The 22,662-nt window shown below is 33.9% G+C and overlaps 1 protein-coding gene across 3 annotated transcripts in view; it reads left to right on the top strand.

The window, feature by feature from the left end:
• Window positions 1–22,662, top strand: part of LOC123674163 (zinc finger homeobox protein 4) — a 151,410-nt gene that overhangs the window by 116,052 nt on the left and 12,696 nt on the right. Inside the window, exon 6 of one of the 3 annotated variants that reach the window (XM_045609078.1) lies at window positions 13,151–13,197. The exons of the other annotated variants lie outside the window; for them this stretch is intronic. Coding sequence (XP_045465034.1) covers window positions 13,151–13,197 — 47 coding nt within the window. The remainder of the gene's footprint in view (window positions 1–13,150; window positions 13,198–22,662) is intronic. 3 annotated transcript variants of the gene reach the window in all.

Here is a 22,662-nt window from a genome sequence, read left to right as displayed (position 1 = left end):
ATTGAAAAGGATTTAATGTGAAAACTTCAAATTTACGACCACAGAACAATGATACCAGTTTTTATAGAGTTAAATTATCGGCTAAGTTGGGTCATTTGAACGGACGTTTTTAACTAAGTTATACATTCTGATAGTGTGCCACGGCGGAACATTTATTACAACTGAAATCGCCTACTATCCACTTTTAAATACAACCCACGGAGACGGCGTTTTATTACGAATACGGAATTCGTACGGTTTAAAAATAAATAATGACGAGACTTCGCCAATCATGCCCATTAAGTAATTACGATGGTCACCGAATGTCCAGCAATTAGATTTGTTTCTCGTTAATTGTCGGATGAGTTCATTAACTGGCTCGAAACAGATTGTATTTGCCGTTGGAACGAGTTGGGTTCTTAATCTTTACGATTCTGTGCTAATTTGGGGGCATTCGGTTAAGTTATGTTCCAAAAAATGGTTGAAGGAGTCGCGGTTGAAGTATGCAAATGAAGTGTAAGAGTTTTGGTCGACATTTGCTTGAAGGATCGAATTACGGTAATCCAAATTCAAGTAGTAGCAATAGTGTATCTAGAGTATCTACCAGTATTCATTCCATAGATAGACCCACATAGATCAAAATACTCTATCAAGAAGTCCACGCATTATGCAAATAAGTAAAATTGTTTCTCTATTTCAGTATCGTAATGAGTTCATTACAGTACTAAAAACAGTGCTGTAATGAACTCATTTCAGCATTGTTTTCAGTTATATTTTTCGTGCAGTGGTTGTCTACACTGACTTTCGATCCTATAAAATTTCAACACACGCCAATTGTCAATATAATATAATTTGGATATAGTGAAATGATTTGCAACATTATTCGCAATTTCTCTTGATTCGTGTGGTGTTTAATCGAATTCTTCAGACATAATTCACGAATTTAATGCGTAATTATAAATTATTTCAAAATTCGAAACTTATCATTCATATTTAAATTACGTAATCTGCCAATTTTCGTAACAGTCACACCAACTGCCAAGATACAATACTAAAGTCACTAGGATGTATAATCTGAAATTTTCAATGAGTTTCGACAATATTTCACAAAACTTGACTGAAATGGAGTAAATATCCTCTAATACTCGTTGCAGGAGGCAATTCAAACACTCATGCGTTTGAAAACTCGTTATCACCGTTATATATGTTTTTGTGCACTACTTTATTCTTCTGTTTATTGCGCTCTTGGAGAATACATAGAAAGTTATGTAGTCTTCAAAAGCGCAATTAGCGCATAAATGGACTATCTTTCGAAAGCTCCCGAATTCTCGTCTGAACTTTCCACAATTCTCTTATAATTTACTGATTGCAGCGTATTGCTCATTTACATTTTTTCTTCAAATTTGTCATCTTAGTTATTTTTTACGTGAAGAATCCTCCTTATTTCCCCTGGTTCAAGAAACAGTAGTTTTATTAGTGTTACTGACTATACGTTGCAAACACCTCCCATTACGAAATTATAATGTTTTCAATGTATTTGCAGTTATGCGAAGTGAAATAAATTAATGCTGTTCTAGAGACATTAGCGATCTCGTTTGTATAGGTATCACGAGAAAGTTCAATTTGATAAAGTAAATCTTTTGTAATACCCTTTATAAATTATTATTTTCTTTGGAACCGACCGTTGTTGTGAGCATATCACAATGAAATACACATTAAGAAATAGACCAGACAGTTTTTATTATATAAATGTGGTTTTTGAGCGTGTTCATAAATAAAGCTTAATGCTATAATTCTTCATTAATTAACATCTGTATGTAGTTCCCTTGCGTTATACAGATTACAACATCTATAATCTAGGAATTGATTTTTTGTGGGTTCCATGGAGTATAATTAGAAGCGTGACTATGGGATCTAACATTGGAAAAACTCATTTCACGCAAATGACTCCGATCGAATTGGAATCGAATGAAGTAGCTCACTATTATTTAGAAACTCAATTCGGTAGAAAAAAATTTGAATGAGAAGTATTTATCAGTAATTGAGATATTCTCATTACCCGTGTGGTTTTTTTTCGAAGCTTTATGAAAAACACAGAAAGGTATTTCTAGGTCTCCGTTTCGGTTCGCTTTTTATCTAAATTCGTATTGTTAATGTCACAAGATACCACAAAAATGTACCAACATATTTTGAGCCTGCGATGAGTGATATTTTGTTCAGGTAGTTCATTTTATCGCGGTCATTGTCATTAGGAATTTGGCAATTCCACGTGAAAAGATTATGAAGATATCTGGAAGGTAATCAGCTTTGGGGAGGGTAAATACCTGAAAGGGTGTGGATTTTGTGTGTTATCAATTCTTAGTTTTTCTGATCGAGAATTTTAATTTGTAATATTTATCAAGGTTTTGGGAGTACCCATAGAGTAATAAACATAGATAGAGTATATGCAATTATTACATGTCCCCAACATGGTTAGATTACGTTGTCGGATTGTGATATATTTTCAAAACTACAATTTTACTAACGGTTGTTTTTTTTCGAGGTATATAACTTTAAGTTGGCATTACTGTTCAAGATGAGGACCGATTTAACATCTGTCAAGTGATTTATTCTCAGTTTGGCTTGGCAATTCATCATGGATAGACTCACGCCTGAACAACGCTTGCAAATAGTGCAATTTTATTTCGAAAATAATGGTTCTGTGTGGAAAACGTATCGCGCACTACGTCCATTTCATTTTGTTTAACGACGAAGCGCACTTCTGGTTGAATGGCTACGTCAACAAACAAAACTGCTGCATTTAGAGTGAAGCTAACCTCAAGTGTATGTCGAAACACCGTTACATCCAGAAAAACTGGACTGTTTGGTGCGCTTTATGGGCTGGTGGAATCACTTCCGTACTTCTTCAAAAACGATAATGGCCAGAACGTTACAGTTAATGGTGATTGGTATAGAGCCATTATTACTAACTTTTTCATTCCTGAATTGAACAACCATGATGTCCAGGAGCTGTGGTTCCAACAAGACGGCGCAACATGTCACACAGCTCGTGCCACAATCGATTTATTGAAAGACACGTTTGGTGACCGCCTAATTTCACGTTTTGGACCTGTGAATTGGCCTCCAAGATCCTGTGATTTAACACCGCTAGACTACTTTCTGTGGGGCTATGTAAAGTCATTGGTCTATGCGGATAAGCCACAAACCCTTGACTTTTTGAAAGACAACATTCGCCGTGTTATTGCCGATATACAGCCACAAATGTTGGAAAAAGTCATCGAAAATTGGACGTCCAGATTGGACTACATCCGAGCCAGCCGTGGCGGTCATATGCCAGAAATCATATTGAAAATGTAATGCCACAAGATTATCTTGCGGATAAATAAAATTCATGTCAATCGAATAATCCATCGTGCTAAAGCTCTAAAAAAAAACACCCTTTATATCATTATGAATGTATATTACATTGAATGAAATATATTTATTCGAGTGATTCCCGATTAAATATGCAAATTTAAATATTTTGAATCCGATATTCTTCTGTCGAATTTATAATAAGCAGAATATTTATTATATTCTGTATAACCTGCTGAATTCCAAGGTTTGGCAACTTTTGCTCTCCTAGTGTCATCCCTTGTTTCACGTCGTTTGGCGCGCTTGAAGTTTGTTTCTCTAATTCTGTGGTTATTCCGTTCATTCTTCCACATCTTGTAGAACAAAATCGTGCGAGAATATATCAGAAACGCACAGTTTTGATGGTTATATTTTATTATTCTATGTTGGTACTCCGAACTTTCCGCCACGGCTTTATCTGTCAATTCATCAATTTGCCTTAAAGAAATCAGTTCTGCCAACCAACATTCTTCAATGCAAAAATCACTAAATTATATTTATGGAAATATTTCATTAATTACAATGAAAATGCAATGAATTAAGAGAAAATAATGTATAATACTCGTACAGAAGGCTCATTCTACCACTCGTTCATTCCAAAACTCGCCACTTCGTTGCTCGTTTTTGAATTTTGAACTCGTGGAAGAATATCAATACCTTCTGCACTTGTATTATAAGTAACTATTTCTGAATTTCTGATATATTCAGGTACCTACTTATTTCAATATGGTTTAGTTGGTACAAAACGTTGATTCACTGTAAGACATAAGAAGTGCGTTCTTTGTGGAGAAACTCGCGAATTGAGTGGAATATCGTATCACTGATATTTTTTCACTTCCGCGCGCTTCATGTCAAATTTTATAGTTCATGTTGGGGATTCTATCTATGTTTATTACTTTGAAGGAGTGCCTTATAGCGAGTTGAATAAGGTTTATCAGCCTGCTTCTTCATCTTGAACCTCTGTGTAGTTTTCTATGAAATATTCGGATAAAAATTCCGAACTGAATTTAAAAATCTCCCCTAGATTCTCCTCCATTTGCACTGCATGAAAAACCGGGGATTTCATGGCATGCGAGATCCATTCGAATCGGCAAACAAGGAGGACTCGAAATTGGACTCCTTTGAGTTCCTTGTTAACATTCCGGAAGGGAAGGAGAAATTGGACATTTGATTAATTCCAAGGAAACGTTCTCTTCCTATTACATAGGTAGAGGAGAACTCAACTTCTCTACCCCTAGAGGCAGTCGCTAACTAGGGTCAAGCATGTTCTAATATTTATCTGCAATTTCTGAATCTGGGGAGCCAATTAAATTCGTATACTTGGATGAATTCTCGGAGTAGAAGATTTTGCCGTTGCATGATGGCTTAAAAGAGTCGGGATTCTGGTTATTGTATTGTGGAGTTGAGGTTTAGAGGGCTCCCGAAGAAAAGGGTCCATATAATGGACAGTCTTTAGTATGATCCAGGGTGGTTTATTCCCAAGAAATTTTGAAATCGATTCTTGGAATGATAGTCATGAATTTATAATTCTATGAGACTAAATATACAGGGTGGCCATTTGAAAACGAAACAGACGAGATTACAGACGAAATAAAGTTTTTCGATAGAAATGCTCGGACAGGTCGAGTAATTGTTTTTTCATTTTATGCATTAGTTCTCGAAATATTCATGCGTTAGTTAGTTAGGAAGGAAGCCACAGTCATGGTTGTTTTGAAGCTCAAAATGTTGATTTTTCACAAAACACTACAAGTGCCATGAAAACACCACTTCATTTTCAAATACTTAGTTGAGAATATTTCGAGAACTAATGCATAAAATGAAAAAACAATTACTGTGCTGAAATCAGTATAAAAATACCTTTCAAATGAGGTATCACTCACCCCATCTTCCCTATTCAAAATTTGGGGGTGAGGGTTGTAGTAGCAAGGGTTGAAGCGCTATGCGTCCGTAACCTACATCTTAAGTTGTCCCCCTCGAAACAGAAATCGACCTGTCCGAGCATTTCTATCGAAAAACTTTATTTCGTTTGTAATCTCATCTGTTTCGTTTTCAAATGGCCACCCTGTATGTATGTTTGTATAAGAGTTAATTTGAATTTTATTGTTTGAAAATAGTATATTGTTATATTTTAAGTGACTCTTTATATGGATGTCATCTGAGCCATGCTGTTGTGAGTAAAAAGACTTGAATGAACCGAATTTGTCCTATGATCTTCTGATATTGTTTTTCCAAATAAATTGAATCTGTCTCTTGTCGCGGTTGGTAACCTTGTGCCTTAGATTTTCAGCTCTTAATTTTTTAATTTTTTTTCTTTTAGATTAGTTTTCACTGCTTCAGCTTCACCATAGAGTAATGAACATATATAGAGGGAGTATACGCAATTTTTACATGTCCCCAACATGGTTAGATTACGTTGTCGGATTGTGATATATTTTCAAATCCACAATTTTACTATATCGTTATGAATGTATATCATATTGAATGAAATATATTTATTTGAGTGATTCCCCATGAAAATGGAAATTTGAATATTAGGAATACGAAATTTTTCCTAATTGTCGAATTTATAAAGAGCTGAATATTTATAATTTTCTGTATCTACCTGCTGAAATTCAGGTTTGGCAACTTTTGCTCTCCTAATGTCATCGGTTTCACGTCGTTTGGCGTGCTTGAAGTTGGTATTCTGAATTTCTGATATATTTAGTTATTTATTTCAATATATTTCGAGTTAATATGAAACGTTGATTCACTATGCGACATAAGAAGTGCGTTCTTCGTGGAGAAACTCACTAATTGAGTGAAATATCATATCACTGATATGTTTTCATTTCCGCGCGCTTCATGTAAAATTTGATAGTTGGGGACAAAATTTGCATATTGAAAATGACATATGCTCCCTCTATTTATGTTTATTACTCTGAGAGCTTCACCAATCTGTCTAACTTCATTCTTGTTTCTTCTTCAATTTTTCTGTTGGATATTCATATAAAAGTTTATTAAGACATTTCAATACCTTATTTTGTATTCATTTCAATCTATATTGATAGAATTTTGGTGTGTTTGTCCATAATGCTGATAATTACATCTGAATCCAATCCGGTATAGATTTTCTCGTAAGAAAAACCCCAGCAACTCTGCTCGTATAAGTAATCCCAGTGAAATGAGAGTCCCCACTCTTCCGAAATCTATATTTTCGGGGGAAAAACACATTTCGCACATGGATATCCTAAAAAAATCCCCATTATGTGCCTCAGCACATTAATTCCCAACCATTCTTCTATCGATTTTTTACCCAACTGTGAGGGGGGGAAATGAATTCTGTGGGTATGTATGTTTTTTGTGAGCCCTCTCTCTACTTTCCCTCGGCTTAGGCCTTAACAGCTTGAAGGTTTGGTTGATTTGGTTTGGTTGTAGTTTTATTCGTCAGCGTCCCTTGAAGTGTCTCCTTTGGCTGGAAAATATAAGGAAATGCTGCATGTGATTTTCCCCTCGTGGTTCGTTCGATTTTTAATCTCTTTAATCAATTTTCGGTGATTGACTGTATTCATCTGGAACGTAATGATATTAAAGGGGGAGAGCCGTAGATTAATAAGAGTAGTTCCATATATGGAATGAGAATCGAATGTAAAAATATTGGTGCTTAGGTTTTCCATTGCTTTTCTTGAAAACAAACATGTTATAAACAACATTTCATTAATCTCCAAAGTATCAGTAACTTCATTAGGTATATCTAACATCTTTTCTCTATTTCAGTATTGTAATGAATTCATTACACTATCAAAAACAGTGCTGTAATGAACTCATTACAGCATTGTTTTTAGTTATATTCTTCGTTTTGTGGTTGTCAACACCGACATTCGATCCTATCAAATTTCAATACGCGTCAATTGTCAATATAATATAATTTGTATATACTGAAATGATCTGCAACATTTTTATTTCTCTTAATTCTGGTGGTGTTAAATCGATTTCTTTAGACATAATTCACGAATTTAATGCGTAATTATAAATTATTTCAAAATTCGAATCGTACGACTCGAATTCAAATTCCGTAATCTGTCAATTTTCGTAACAGTCACACCAACTGCTAAAATACAATACAAAAGTCACTAGGATATATAATCTGAAGTTTTCATTGAATTTCGACAATATTTCACAAAACTTGACTGAAATAGAGAAAATATCGTCTAATACTCGTTGCAGAAGGCAATTCCAACACTCATGCGTTCGAAAATTCGATCCTTTGTCGTTCGTTTTTGAATTTCGCATTCGTGTTGGAATAGGTTCATTCTGCAACTTGTTTTAGCATATACTATTGCCCTCTAGTTTAAATCTGTTTTCAAGTTATTTTCTGACTGAATTACACATACTCAATTCAGTACACTCAATTCAGTCTACTTAACACAATTCTAAAGTAAAAAATTCCTGCTCTATGACGTGAAACTCTCAAAATAGTGTAATTTATCACTTTTTTTAACAATTTTTCTAAAACATAGATATCTCGATACGTTCTCGACTTACGGGGCGTTTCTGAACAATTACTGTTTCAAATATTTCGCTGTATCTTGGTTTCTGTTCCAGATATCAGAAAAATTCTCACAATTTCATTAGTTATGAAACTCATCACAGATCATTGAAATTGATTACCGTTTCAGAGATATAGAAAATAGTTGGTTTTCAAATGAAACATCCTAGATTTTTCTTCAATGCAGCAAATTTTCCGAAGAGCATCCCGTTACTGGTTTTTCGAAAATGTCATCTGTTTCTAAGTTATTGAGCGTTTCCACTACATTACTTTGACGGACACCTTACATATAAAAATTTCTCATTTATATCGAGATTTAATTCATTTTGTGTCTTTTGTATAATTGTAATCAAGTCAAATGCCCCATTTGAAAAACATCAATCCTCCTCTATAACTCTAAAACGATAATTAATTTCTATGAATTGTCTCATATAAACCATAAAAATTACTGAAAGAAACCTATCAGAATCATTCAAATATCTTGAACAGAAATCAAGATATAATGAAATATTTGAAATATTTTTCAGAAACACCCTGTAATTCTAGAACGAATAAAGATTTATATATGATCTGCTTTCTGATATCTTATTATTTTGAAAACAGAAAATCTCTAAGTCTTATAGTTCTCGAGATGTTTTCAGATGAGCATCGAATTTGAGACACCCTGTACAAGTTACATTTTCAATATCACTTCAATTGAGTTCACGTAATGAATGAATTTTCCCCAATGTGGAAAACTCCCGTAGAAGCCTATGACTCAACGCACCCGCTAAGTCCTTGACGAACTTTTCTCCCCCCATCCAAACAGTTATCCCGCAGGACTCGAAAATCTTAATACGTATCTAAAAACATAAAAACGCCATCTTCCCTTTGTGTTCCCCGAGATTTATGGTAATCGAAAGAAATCGAGTCCATAATGGCGTGAGATGTCCGTAGACAATAGACAATAAAAAATAAATTATAACCGAACCTTTAAGAGAGTACGTTACATTTATTTAATATGAGCTAATCATGCAACATTTAAATATAAAATACCGCGCACGCCGTGGTACAGCCGAGCCCGAACGTGTTCAGGACAGGCCAGCGTCAGCGATCAACCCCAATCGCTTCTGATTGAGTTAAACCTGCGGGGTATAAAAATCTTCCGAACATCGATTAATTTTCGATCCTGACTGCGGTTCCTGAACTTTTGCGATCTAGTCACCCTTGTGACTCAGAAAGACTGATTTTAGGTTTATTATTTCAAGTGATAAACCTTGGAAGCGCTCGGGAAAAATAAATTTAAACTACCCCAAAATTTTTTTTACAATATGAAATTCCGAAAATCGAAGACAAAAAATTCTGTCCTACCATCGTCTAGGCGTTTCGTAAGAAAGTATTGGAGATATATGCAATGAATTTGATTCGAAAATCGATTGGTATACTGCATTGATCTAACATTGAACAAAATTAAAAATAAAGTACAACTTTTCCTCTGCCGTTTTTTTTCCGAAATTCGAGGCTTTATTGTGAAGAATTGGTTATACATTTATGATTCAAAGTATTGTCCATCGCTGGCCACTACTTTCTTCCATCTTTCGAGCAGCGTATGAATCCCGCGTTGAAAAAACGGGTCATCTTTTGAAGCGATCCAAGAATCGATCCATTTTTTTACTTCTTCATAATACCGGAAGTACTGGTCAGCCAGGCTGTGTGCCATTGGTCGAAACAAGTGACAGTCCGAGATAGCAACGTCTGGAGAATACGGCGAGTGGGGTAGAACTTCCCATTTCAACGTCTCCAAGTATGTCTTGACCACTTTCGCAGCATTGGGTCGAGTATTGCCATGCTGTAAAATCACTTTATCATGTCTCTCGTTGTATTGTGGCCGTTTGTCTTTCAATGCTCCGATCAAAAGCGTTAATTGCGTTCGATAACGATTGCCTGGGATTATTTCAGTCTCATAATACACTACGCTGAGCTGGTCCCACCAAATACTGAAAATGACCATGGAACCGGGAATATTCGGTTTGGCCATCGACGAGAAGCATGGCCGTGATATCCCCATGATAATTCTGTATCTTCGAAAACCGTCTCTCAATCACCGCCATGCTGGTCTTCGAAGTCAGAATCACCGTTCTTGAAGCTTTGACACCACTGTCGGCACATTCTTTCACTAATAGCCTCACTAAAGGTATTTGAGAGCATTCGATGAGCCTCAGCAGCAGATTTTTCCATATTAAAGTAGAAAATCAAAACCTCCCGCAAATGATGAGATTAGCTCGTAAGCTGACATGTTCAATCGAGAATAACTTTGTGATGCAGACACAAATAGATTAATATTTAGATGGCGTTATGTTTACAAATACCTAAGCTTATTATATGACATCTACGATCTATTTATTTCGACTACCACTTACTGCTACAGTCATCTCTTGCAAAACGGCGGAAGCAAAGTTGTATACCTAATATTTTTCAAAATTATAAGAAATAAAACCTAAAAGAGGTTTCATTCATTCTAATAGCCAACTATCTGGGCAGTTGACACTTTTAAGGCTTTTCTTCATTCAGAACGATAAACTCCCTATTTCAAGTTACCTAAACAGATTGTTTTGATATTCATGTCTATTAATTATTTCGGTTTTTTTTTCTGAATGCAGAAAAAAATTGCAGTTTTTGAGCAAATTGAACTTGAATCAATAATGGTGCAGCTTGAAATATCTCCAGAAATAGTGACTTTATCGATATTGGAGTCTCTAAAAATTGTGGTTAAATTTGAATTCCGTCAATGGCGTAGAATTTAGTAGGTTCAACCAGTCGCTCAGTCCCTTTGTAAGACTCTGATGGTAACCAAAGAGGTTTATTTCGCATTATTTCGCACATTCTAGAAATGTTGGCACCAAATTTGCTACATCTAATCTAACCTTACAGACAAACCCTTTCATACCAATATTACCAATGCACCAACTTGACGTCGCTGTTTTCGCCTAACCCAAGTCTGAAAATTTCCGTTATTTCCTCGAAGAGTAGCAGTTTCGCGTATTGTTATCTGCTGCAATAAATCCCTGCGATGATTTTCATCGGGAAAGAATAGTCACGAGAATTCGAAAGTGGTGTAATTTATCCAAACGACAAAAATTCATTTCTTGTATTTCAATTTCTGGATCTGGGAATTTTTATAGGGAGCGATTCGTATTGCCGCTGAACGTGACCTGGGAGTTTAAATCACAAACATCCATTTTGCATGTAGAATGACTTCTGACGTGATAAATGAGGATTGGGATTCAAAATTTCGGTGATATCTTTTATGCCGGTTCGACAAAATGCAGTTTTATACTTATATTTCTTCGTTTGCGAGTTTGGACAACGAGAAAAACTGAAAATCGTTCACCATTATCAAAAAAAAATAATTTTATTCATCTTCTTAATATACAGGTTGTTTCTAGATTGTAGATACAAAGGGAAATTAGAGATTCCTTGGATAATTCCAAGAAATAAAAGTCCTATAAACATAGGCCCGCAAAAGCTTTCTTTTCGAGGTACAGGATGTTTCTTATAGTCCTACATTTTTTGTGATGATCATACCATTTTATTAATCTTCACTAAACTTTGAATAAATATGAATAAATAAGTGCCAAAATTCAAAATTGATTTACACTGAGAGAAATCCATATTTTTTTATTAATAAAGCACTTATTTGGAGGTTATTTATTCACAACTATTACAGCAGATTTATATTTGATATATTCATTAATAGTTAGATTATGCATTCAAAAAAGTTTATTAATAGAGAATAAAATATTTGTTTACAAGGTATTGGATAATATTTAATATATTTCGGTGATTGAATAATTTATATAAACCTACGTTATCTCCACAAATAACATAAATTCAGTGACAACAAATTTTCAACTGGTAGTTAATGAACATTTGCTATTTTTGAATGAACTCTTACAAGAATTCAATAATTTTTTCACTCAGAATATAGGATTTATTAATAATTAACAAACTAACATAATTCTAGCGATCCAATCTGTGGAAAAAGTTTAAGGACACATCCCTCAAAGAGGAGCGTATCCCCTTGAAGGATCTGTCCTTGAACTTTTCCTTTGATTTGAATTTCCTTTTCAAACATAAAATCTGTGTTACTATGGGCTTATTGAACGCCGCTTAGCATATCTGTTCTGAATTTTGGCTTTAGATCGTTTGTACCTGCTTGAAATTTTGTCCCTAAATTGGTAACAGATGAGACAAAACTGCAAAAAATCAAAAAAGGGTAGCACTGGCCCAAAGTTTCTTTTTACATTTTTCTGAACAACCGGTGGTCCACCAAAAAAAAGTTGCGGAGGAAAGGAGTTGCAAAAAAAATATCACCCTGTAGATTTGCATTCAAAATTAGCATATCACATGAAGAAATTTTCAATTTGAAATATTTATGCCAAATTTAAGTTGAATATCTTGTGAAGGGAAGGTGCTATGAGAAAACACACCTGAAAAAATCATACTTAAACACCCTGTATCCTGAAAACATTATCGGACGAATTACGCTTTCTAACGAACTCAATCTAGATATTCGAATCCTAAAATTTTGAAATCTCTAGCGTATACCGTTCGAGAATTATCTTATATAGTACATGTTGTGGTTTGAAAAAATATAATATTGTTGTAGATTGTTTTACCAATTTGTTTAGCTTGAAAAAAACAATGTATTTGTTCAGTTCATAAGCTTGTGTTTTATTTGAGTTCAAACTACATTGAAATGATAAACCTCTGTGAGAATTTCAAGAGCGTTTAATACATTTTTTTAATGCTGTTTTTCTAAGATTATACCATAGTTGGCGATATAAAATGTAATCAAATAATTCATTTTTTCCATTGTTCATTGCAAACACTAATTCCATTTCATTTCACCACATTACTTATTGTTCACACGACTCCCCAAAAAAATATTTCTTTTATCCTTCACCATATAGATTGAATGTACCTGCTTTGATATTCTTACCAACCGGTCCATGAAAATTTTTTTTCAAACGTAACTGCGACAGCACAAAATTTGAGAAACAATTTTCATCGGCCTAATCACTGTCCATTTTAAGCATGTTGGAAACACCGTTTTTGTCACGAATCAATTGATCCTAATGTCGAAAATTACCCAACAATGTGATCATTATCATTTTCACAACAAACGTGACCCTGACGTGCTTAAAAAGTTCCGCTAAAAAAAAAAATTTTATGAGATTGCTTTGGTTCTTATGCATTTTTTCAATATTTCAGCGTACGATTCTTCGCAATGTGACTTTGGACTGGCCTCAATGTCAAAGGTCAGTAATTAATTTTATTTTACTAATTTGAGCACGCAGGGTCAAATTTGGTGTTAATCAGTTCAATTGTCTTTTTATAACAGCGCAACGAGAACGTTCGGTTAGAGATTGACCTAATTTCTGAATTGGCCATTAAAATTCATTGTTAATTTATGTATTGCGGGTAGTTAATGGGAATTAAGTCGTCACACTTGGATTCCTACGGTGGAAGCCGAATATGTTGTGAATTAGGATTGTAATCGTTATCCATCTCAAATTTATTCTTTATCGTGAGTGCTAACACCATATCATTTGGCGATACATTATGAATTAATTGGTTACACTGTTTATTTTAATTTTTATAATCACTTAATCTGAGTGATCTGGTTTAATTTGTATCTTACTGAATTCGTTAAGGAAATATCAGGGTTTTAGAGTTAAATTTGTAATTTAATTAATTCTCCTGGCCAATTATAGTTCATGAACTTAACTTATATTTGTTAATACATATTAAAGTCTATTTCTTCTTAAACTTCGTCTCTCCATAACTTCTAAAATTTGTTCCGTTCATTCTTCATATTGCTGACGAATATCAGAATTCTGCCCTGTAGGATAAGCTTCAGTTTACACAATTTACAACTGATTGGCCACTTTGCGACTGTAACATTTTTTCTCTATTTCAGTATCGTAATGAGTTCATTACAGTTCTTAAAACAGTGCTCTAATGAACTCATTACAGCATTGTTTTCAGTTATATTTTTATTTTTGTGTTTGTGTACACTGACTTCCGATCCTTTCAAATTTCAACAAAAGTCAATTGTCAATACCACGTACAAGCAGCATTTGTTGCTTCTGTGGGTTTTCTAATGTTTATTTCTCTAATTCTGTGGTTATTCCGTTCATTCTTCCACATCTTGTAGAACAAAATCGTGCGAGAATATATAAGAAACGCACAGTTTTCATGGTTATATTTTATTATTCTATGTTGGTACTCCGAACTTTCCGCCACGGCTTTATCTGTCAATTCATCAATTTGCCTTAAAGAAATCAGTTCTGCCAACCAACATTTTTCAATGCAAAAATCACTAAATTATATTTATGGAAATATTTAATTAATTTCAATGAAAATGCAATGAATTAGAGAAAATAATGTATAATACTCGTACAGAAGGCTCATTCTACCACTCGTTCATTCCAAAACTCGCCACTTCGTGGCTCGTTTTTGAATTTTGAACTCGTGGAAGAATATCAATGCCTTCTACACTTGTATTATAAATAACTATTACATAATGTTGTCTTGTTATTCTTGTTATTATATTTTGTGTGAATAAACGATGATGATGATGATGAATATAATATAATTTGAATATAGTGAAATGATTTGCAACATTATTCGCTATTTCTCTTAATTCTGGTGGTGTTAAATCGATTTCGTCAGACTTAATCAACGAATTCAATGCAAATTATTGCAAAATTCGAAACGTACGATTCAAATGATGTGATCTGTCAATTTCCGTAACAGTCACACCAACTGCAAAGACACAAGTCACTAGGATGTATAATCAGAATTTTTCATTGAATTTCGATAATATTTCACAAAACTTGACTGAAATAGAGAAAATATACTCGTTGCAGAAGGCAGTTCCAACATTCATGCGAATTTTGCATTCGTTTTGGGATTACGAGCTCATTCTGCAACTTGTTTCGGAATATACTATTGAAGCCACTTTTACAGGTGTAATATGCTTTTTCTTTGTTAAAAATAATAAGACATCCGAAATCGCATAAATATCAGGCTTCATTCTCGAGTTACAAGGCTTTCTGGAAAATTACTGTTTCAAATATTTTGCTAAATCTTGATTTACTGAAATATTTTTTTCAGTAATTTGTATATTTGTTTTTATTCAGATTCAAGACGAATATTTGTTGAAAAGCATTCCTTTAACGATTTTTTGAAAAATATATTATACGTTTCAAAAATATATAGTTTTTCTACTTAATTCTTAAATGGGACAGCTTCTGTACTATGCCTCTACTATGTATGTATGTAGAATCTTCAGCGTCTCAAGGTTAATTTTAATTAAGTTCGAAACTGCGCGGATAAACAATATTGTCCTCATATTGTTGAAATGCAAATTTTTGGGTAGTAAAAAAATTGAAAGAGTTGAACTTGTTTGAAAAAAAAAGTTGTTTTTTTTAAGGACAGAAAAATATGATACGAGAATTAATAAATGAGAAGACGAGACAAACATATCCCCTTTGCATAAATTCTCGCCGTTTTTTCCAAACATTCATCAAGACGTCAGCGTCTGAAAATTTCTGGATGAATCAATCTCTCTGGATATAATAGAGCCTAATGTCCTGAACACCCATATAATTATTATTTATAGGGTTCCTCATTACCGGTAATCAATCAACATTTATTACCTATCGGAACGGAAAGCCCAATTTGTTAAAAGCATTTCCTTTCCCGAAAAAAGAAAGAAAAAAACGGATAATTCACTGCCCGCTTAGGAAAAATGCTCCAATAATTCAATTAATATCTTAATGTATTCCCCCGACCGAACCAAATCTCAATTTAATTAAGCGCGTTCTTTTCATCGGCCCCCCCATTATCCTCCTTAATGATATGAAAATCGAACCACTCCGGGGTTTTGATGGGAGCTTTCGGTGGGTATTCTTGGGTATGAGACGGCGATCGTTCGTTGTTTTTCGGATATTGGCTTCATTAATTCGCCGAGTTGATTTTTCGCTTGAATTAAAAGCGGTTTTTTTTATGGTTATTAAATATTTTCTAACTTTCGGTTTTTGCTTCTTGGGATGGATGACGAAAGTAGAAGTGAATCATTATTCCGCTTGAAAATAGGAACGTTTTGACTTAATTATTTCCAATTATTGCCTTTTGGAATTGGTGTAGAACAAACATTTCAGAATCTGTTATGTGAAATCCAGAAATCGAATACAAATTCATTTTTAAATTGTTCATCAGAAACTATGAGAGATATTCGTTGAAATCTCGATACAAGAAGAATTAAGAGGGTTTTATACCACGTGGCATTCTCGTGATCACTTTCCAGGATGGGTGAAAAAATCTCAAAAGTTCCTACGTTTTTACGTCTTAATTTTAATTTTAGAAGAACCGCACTTACAGCCTTTGACGAGACTTTTTGTACAATATTTTTCTGTGAAAATTCATAAAAAATTAATGTTTGCCCGGAAAGTTATATCATGCATAGGTGTATTTCTTCTTCAATAAAAGATTCATCGAATTCTTTTTTTTTTTTCATTTAAAAAAAAATTGATAAATGAAGACTTTCCACAATGACAAACTCTTGATAATGTAGAATAGTGAAAACCTCATATAAATCGATAGTTTCTAGGGTAAAATGAAGCGTAATAATTTTTGAACTGATTGCTGCAACGGTATAGACTAAAGACCCCTCTTAATCCTTTTGGCTCAAGAACACATTTCATAGATTTCATATCATAACATCACACTATTTTCAGAATCACGGTATTAAATAAGCGACGAAACTTATATTCAATTATTCTTTATTATTAGGAATTTTATCTCAATTCATTCTAGAAAGTTCCATCAGAATATCTTTTCTGTATTTCAGTATCGTAATGAGCTCATCACAGTACTAAAAATGTATTGAACTAATTACAGCATTGTTTTCAGTTATATTTTTCGTTTTGTGGTTGTCTACACTGACTTCCGATCCTATCAAAATTCAATATAATTAGTATACTTTTGATATAGTGAAATGTTTTGCAACATTATTGGCATTTCTCTCAATTATGGTGGTGTCAAATCGATTTCGTCTGACATAATTCACGAATTTAATGCGTAATTATAAATTAGTTCAAAATTCGGAACGTATCATTCCAATTCAAATTCCGTAATCTGTAAATTTTCGTAACAGTCACACCAACTAACAAGATGCAATACAAAAGTCGCTAGTATGTATAATCTGATTTTTCAATAAATTTCGACAATATTTCACAAAACTTGACTGAAGTAGAGAAAATATTGTCTAATACTCGTTTCAGAAGGCAATTTTAACACTCGTGTGTGCGAATTTTGCATTCTTGTTGGAATAGAAGCCCATTCTGCAGTGACGGCTCGTGCCCTCGAGATGTGGGTCGGCCACACATATATATATATATATATATATATATATATATATATCTTTTTTTTTTTTTTTGATTCACACTAGCGTCTTAGTTCAATTGTGATTATTCGGGCCGGAAGGCCAAGAATAATTTCTGTTGTCAATGGAAGAAGATATATATATATATATATATATATATAATATAATATAAATTAATATAATAAATAAATATAATATATATATATATAAAATAATTTTGGGAACCGTGAATGCTCATAGGCGATATCTTTTGAACGGAAAGACCTGAAAACTGCAAACTGTCAGGGAATATCGGCATCTCAAATGCAGCAGTTAAGTTCGTTTATGCACAAAATTCAATTAATTGTTTCTTTAAAATGACCGTTCTATATTTGTTTTCCTGCAAATTTTAAATGAAAAAATTTAATCGAAGTGAAATATTAAATTTCGTTGTGAAAAAAATTTCAAGCTCCATGCGAAATTTCTTATTGGTCGCGTTGTTCAACCATAGAAAATTCTAGAATAATGTAGTAAATGAAAGCTAATATTTCAGCATTTCATCTCGCTATCCGTTAAACCCAATTCATGTGAAAATGGAAACGGCATTAACGCAATTACAAGGATTCATCAAAATAAACATAAAATTTACACTTGATCATGAACATAAACAATTAGATATAAAATCTTAAAAACCATCAATATCACAAAAAAATTTAGTACTTTTACATAGGTACAAGTACATTCTTTTCCTGAACAAAATTCGATAAATGTCAAAAATATCAATAAAAAAATGTGTCAGTTATAAAATATAATAATTTTAAAAATATGATGCACAATGATGTGCGTGCTCTTGAAATATACAAAAGTTCTCTACGACAACCTATAAAGTCTCAACCATATAGACACTCAAATCAAATCAAATCAAATTTATTCATTCAAAGCAAAGCAACATGAAATATTTCGAATTTCCACAACTCAACCTGAAACAAAAATGTACAAATGTACAAAAAATGATCCAATATTGCACTAAGAATCATGGAAATCAATCTGCAGGAAATCGATCTAGCCTAAACTAAGAATTTGTTTGCCAGATCACTCTCCTCGATATAATCATTAATCAGTACACATTGCATGAACGGGGAGAGCTAGCAGATGGGACACAGAGGAATAAAAAATTTAATAATGAATAAGGAGTAAATTCCATTTAAAGAGAAAACAAATGCATGAACGTGAATATATATTAATTATATTTTCATGATCTGAAAATCAATAGCTACTATCGAACGGCATAAATAAGTTCTTTTCTGATTAAGACATAATGTCTCATAATTAACCATTCATTTAATTATCAAATATTTGAAATAAACTGAAAAGTTGCTGCTTGACGCTCTGCAATACGATAACCGGCCAGCCGACCCAGTGTATTGGGAAGCGACCTAAAATCGAGTTGTTGTGCCGTTCTACTGAGTGGTCGTATTCTGGGCGTATGTCGTAGTATCTTTTCCTTTACGTAGCGCTCTCGGTAGCGCTGGTTCCACCATCGGCTCTTGGCCGACCTAACGTGATGAGATGCTTTCATTCAGTGACATTCCAGGAGTTGCAATTGTATAATTGTAACATTTGTGTTACACTGTTACATTTCAGACCTAATGTTACGGTGTTACGTACAATTCTGGAATAACTTGTTTGGGGTGATGTTACGAAAAGTAACCATTTACGATTGTGGTTTGTTACAATTTATGAAAGGGAATAACAACGCTGGATGCTTTGGAAATCGAATATTAGGTGGGTCCGAAAGAAAATATTGGCCGGTATAAGTTATATATATTTTCCTGTTCTGAGTGGAAATATTCATTATCGAGGGAATTTGGATATCGAAATCGATAACTCCGATTGAGTTTGAATGAATTGAATATCTAGAATTATTTTCTATTTCCCGATAATTTTTGGGTCGGCCCGGCCGACCCTGCCGACCCTGACGAGCCGTCACTGCCATTCTGCAACTTGTCTTAAAAGATACTATTAACTTAGCTAAAAAAAAACCAACTAAGTATATGTTTAGGAATGAGGATAGATTTAAAACATTTTTGACTTGAAGGGGTCAACTAAATGATTCTTATTGATTTGATAAAACCTTTGAAAAGTTCGAAACGAAGAACTCCTAAAAATTCTCAAAATTCAATTTTTGTAATGGATAGATATCGCTGTACTTGAAAAGTGAGAAGAAACTCACTAAAATTCACTTCAAAAATTGGCAAAACTTACCATGAATTTTAAGATTGAAATGTCAGTAGGCTAAATAAAAATATACATTTTTCCAAAAACTATCCGATATAATAATATCCAATCAGAAACTTGTTGTGATTCAAATAAATACAATTCTGTTTGAAGTCGAATCAAACTAGTTTCGCCAAAATTCCAGATAATTTTACGATGTTTTTCGAATGAATCAAAGTCTCAATGAAGAACGAAAACATGAACCCCTACGTGTAATTTTTCGCGTTTCCTCACAATCCGCCGCCACTGTACCAATTCTCCTCGCTCCGCGACGCATTCCTAACAAATTTAATGAGCATTGATTTCGCGCTCTAACCAGAAGTGTCCTCTCGCCTAAATAAAACTCACTGATCTTGATTGATCGCGGGTAATGAGAGGGCCCATAAATAATAATTACGAATTTTCAGGAGACTTAAACCCCCTCTCCTCCACCCTCCTTCACCCCCTGCAACCACCCCCTCCATTATATCCCGGAGATTAATTTGCTTTCGTTCTCCTTTAAAACATCTTCCGATATAATTTGGAAACGCGGGGGTAGTAGGGGAAAACGAGGGTGACGCTACAATGTGGGGTTGCATTTTTTATGTGTAGATATTCTTCTCTGCCCCTTAATAAGGGATGAAAAAAATGAGTCACGCACGCCGTGCACCCTCCAGAAATGAGGCCGTCTTAGGCACTTAAAACGAGCCCGCGGGTTTAAAATATTGATCGGGAAGTCTTCTATCCCTCTTCATCCACACACACAACACATAAACTAACCAATTCCCGATAAGGGAGCCCTAATACTAATTCGGTTTTCGCATATTCAGCAGGCCGGCCGAATTTGCGCTGAAGCCTGGGCTGGAATACGGAATGACAGTACCTTCGGTTTTTTTAAGTCCTCTGGAGGTCTCTCCGCATGTCCCGAATCCGCTGGGAGGGAAATATGTGCGCCATTTGGGAGTATTGAATTTCCGAACTAAATCCAATATTTTATTCGATGTAATTTATTATGCTTTGATATTATTCATTTTATAACTGCTATTTTTGATGAGCATATCGTCTCAAATTATTCAGCAATGTATTGAAGCATATTTTCAATATTTCTCAGAAAAATAAGGATTAAAAAAGTAAAATTCTGAGTGGACGCTGAAATGCCATTTCATCGAATATAGCATCAATAACGTAACTTGTAATTTAAAAAATTCATCATACACAGCAGCGTCTTCTCATTATTGAGTCAATCATTTTCTCTCTTATCATTTAGATGTAAGTAATAAATTATTGAATGATCCATTACTATATCATTCTGAATCTGAATATTACTTTTATTTCTAACATTTTAAGTGTCGCAATAGGCTTCATACTTTGTGGATTCCATAAGACAAACCAAACCAATATGTATAAGACAAGTCAAAGAGATAAAAAAAGAAAAAATGCAACACAAAACCTATCTTAAATACAAATGAGTTTTCATCAGTTAGATACTCAAACGGTATTATAGTGTTTTTTAAAAAATTCTTATTTTCCAACTTCTTGAACTTCATTCACTCAGCAGTTCGATAGAAATATATAATGGTTGTAGGAAATAATAGCCAGGTTGATAAAAGAACATGCCAATTTAGTAGTTCAATGAGTAACAATACTAAAAGTAGCAACATTTCTGGTAGAATAGTAATGGAAACCTGATAATTTTACCATTAATTGTTCTTGTTCCTTCATCATAAAGTAAGCATCTACAATAAGGACACAAACAAGCAAGAGTAAAAAGTTAATATCGTTTAAAGAAAAAATTACATCAATCAAGTGAATTCAAGTTAAATATCAAACGTGATATCCTCTTTTGAGCCACAAAAACTCTACCCGAATCAATTGAATTTCCTCATAACATCACATTATGATCAAAAGGGCAATAAACTAAACTGTAATGAATACTTGAAATGGAAAAATGACGAGTCTTCAACCCTGCTGATTTTGTAATAAGAACTATCTACTTTTTCATTGATTCAACTTGGTGATCCCATTTCAGAGAATAGTTTAAGTGCACTCTAAAAAGTTTAACGGTATCTCTGCAAGTGACTGTCTCACCCAAACATCCCAATACCAAACAATCCAAATAAGTGGTACGAATATGAGTATATATACATTCAGTATTACTGATATTTAAACCCAGAGCATTCGAGTGATCTCATATCGATAGTACTAGTTCGAAGATAAATTGCAGCCGGAGTTCCCCAAGGATCGGTAATAGGACTGCTGCTGTTCAACTTATACATGGCAGACATACCAAAAATGAATAGATGCAAGATAGCCCAGTTTGCAGATGACACCGCTATCTACTATCACAGTAGAACTCGGAAAGAAATCACTGGGCAGTTACAAATAGACCTAGATAAACTGATGGAATACTTCAACAAAAGAGATTCGAAGCGAATACGATGAAAACAGTTGCAATGCAATCTACTTTGGAGGAACAATAGTAAAGGAATAGAAAAATCAGAAAAATAACAAATCAGACGATACAATAGAAAAAGGAAGCAAAATAACTGGAGTAATTCTAGAAAAAAGAATGAACTTCAGCAAACAGATTGAAAAAGGCAAAGCCATCGCACGGGAGACTCTACCCGCTGCTCAACCCAAAAAGTAAACTTTCCTTAGAAAACAAGATGAAGATAATAAAAATAGTGGTAATTGCAAGCATTTGGTATGCAGGAGAAACCTGGTATAATACGAAAGACAATAACAAAGATGAGTTACAAAGTACACTAAATTCAGTAATCAGAACAACGGTTGGCGCCCCATGGTATATTAGCAACCAAAAAACCAGAGAAGAATTGAAAATCGAAACTATTGAGGAAATAGTAGACAAACAAATGAAAAAAACCATAGAGACGCTAAAAGCGCACGAGAATTGAGAAAGATAATACAAAATGAAAGATAGACAAGAGAAAAGAAATAGATAGAGGAAAATAGTGTCATGCAAAAAAGAGAAAATTATCCCAAATCCAAAATTGGAGAAATTAAAGTAGAAGCGTAGGGAATAAAATTCCAGTCTTCATACAAAAAAGAGTGACACCTCTCCACAAGCTTGCGAATA

This window comes from Harmonia axyridis, chromosome 2 (genome assembly GCF_914767665.1).
Source record: "Harmonia axyridis chromosome 2, icHarAxyr1.1, whole genome shotgun sequence".
In the NCBI taxonomy this organism is placed as follows: Eukaryota; Metazoa; Arthropoda; class Insecta; order Coleoptera; family Coccinellidae; genus Harmonia; species Harmonia axyridis.
This window is presented reverse-complemented; position numbering and strand designations above follow the sequence as displayed.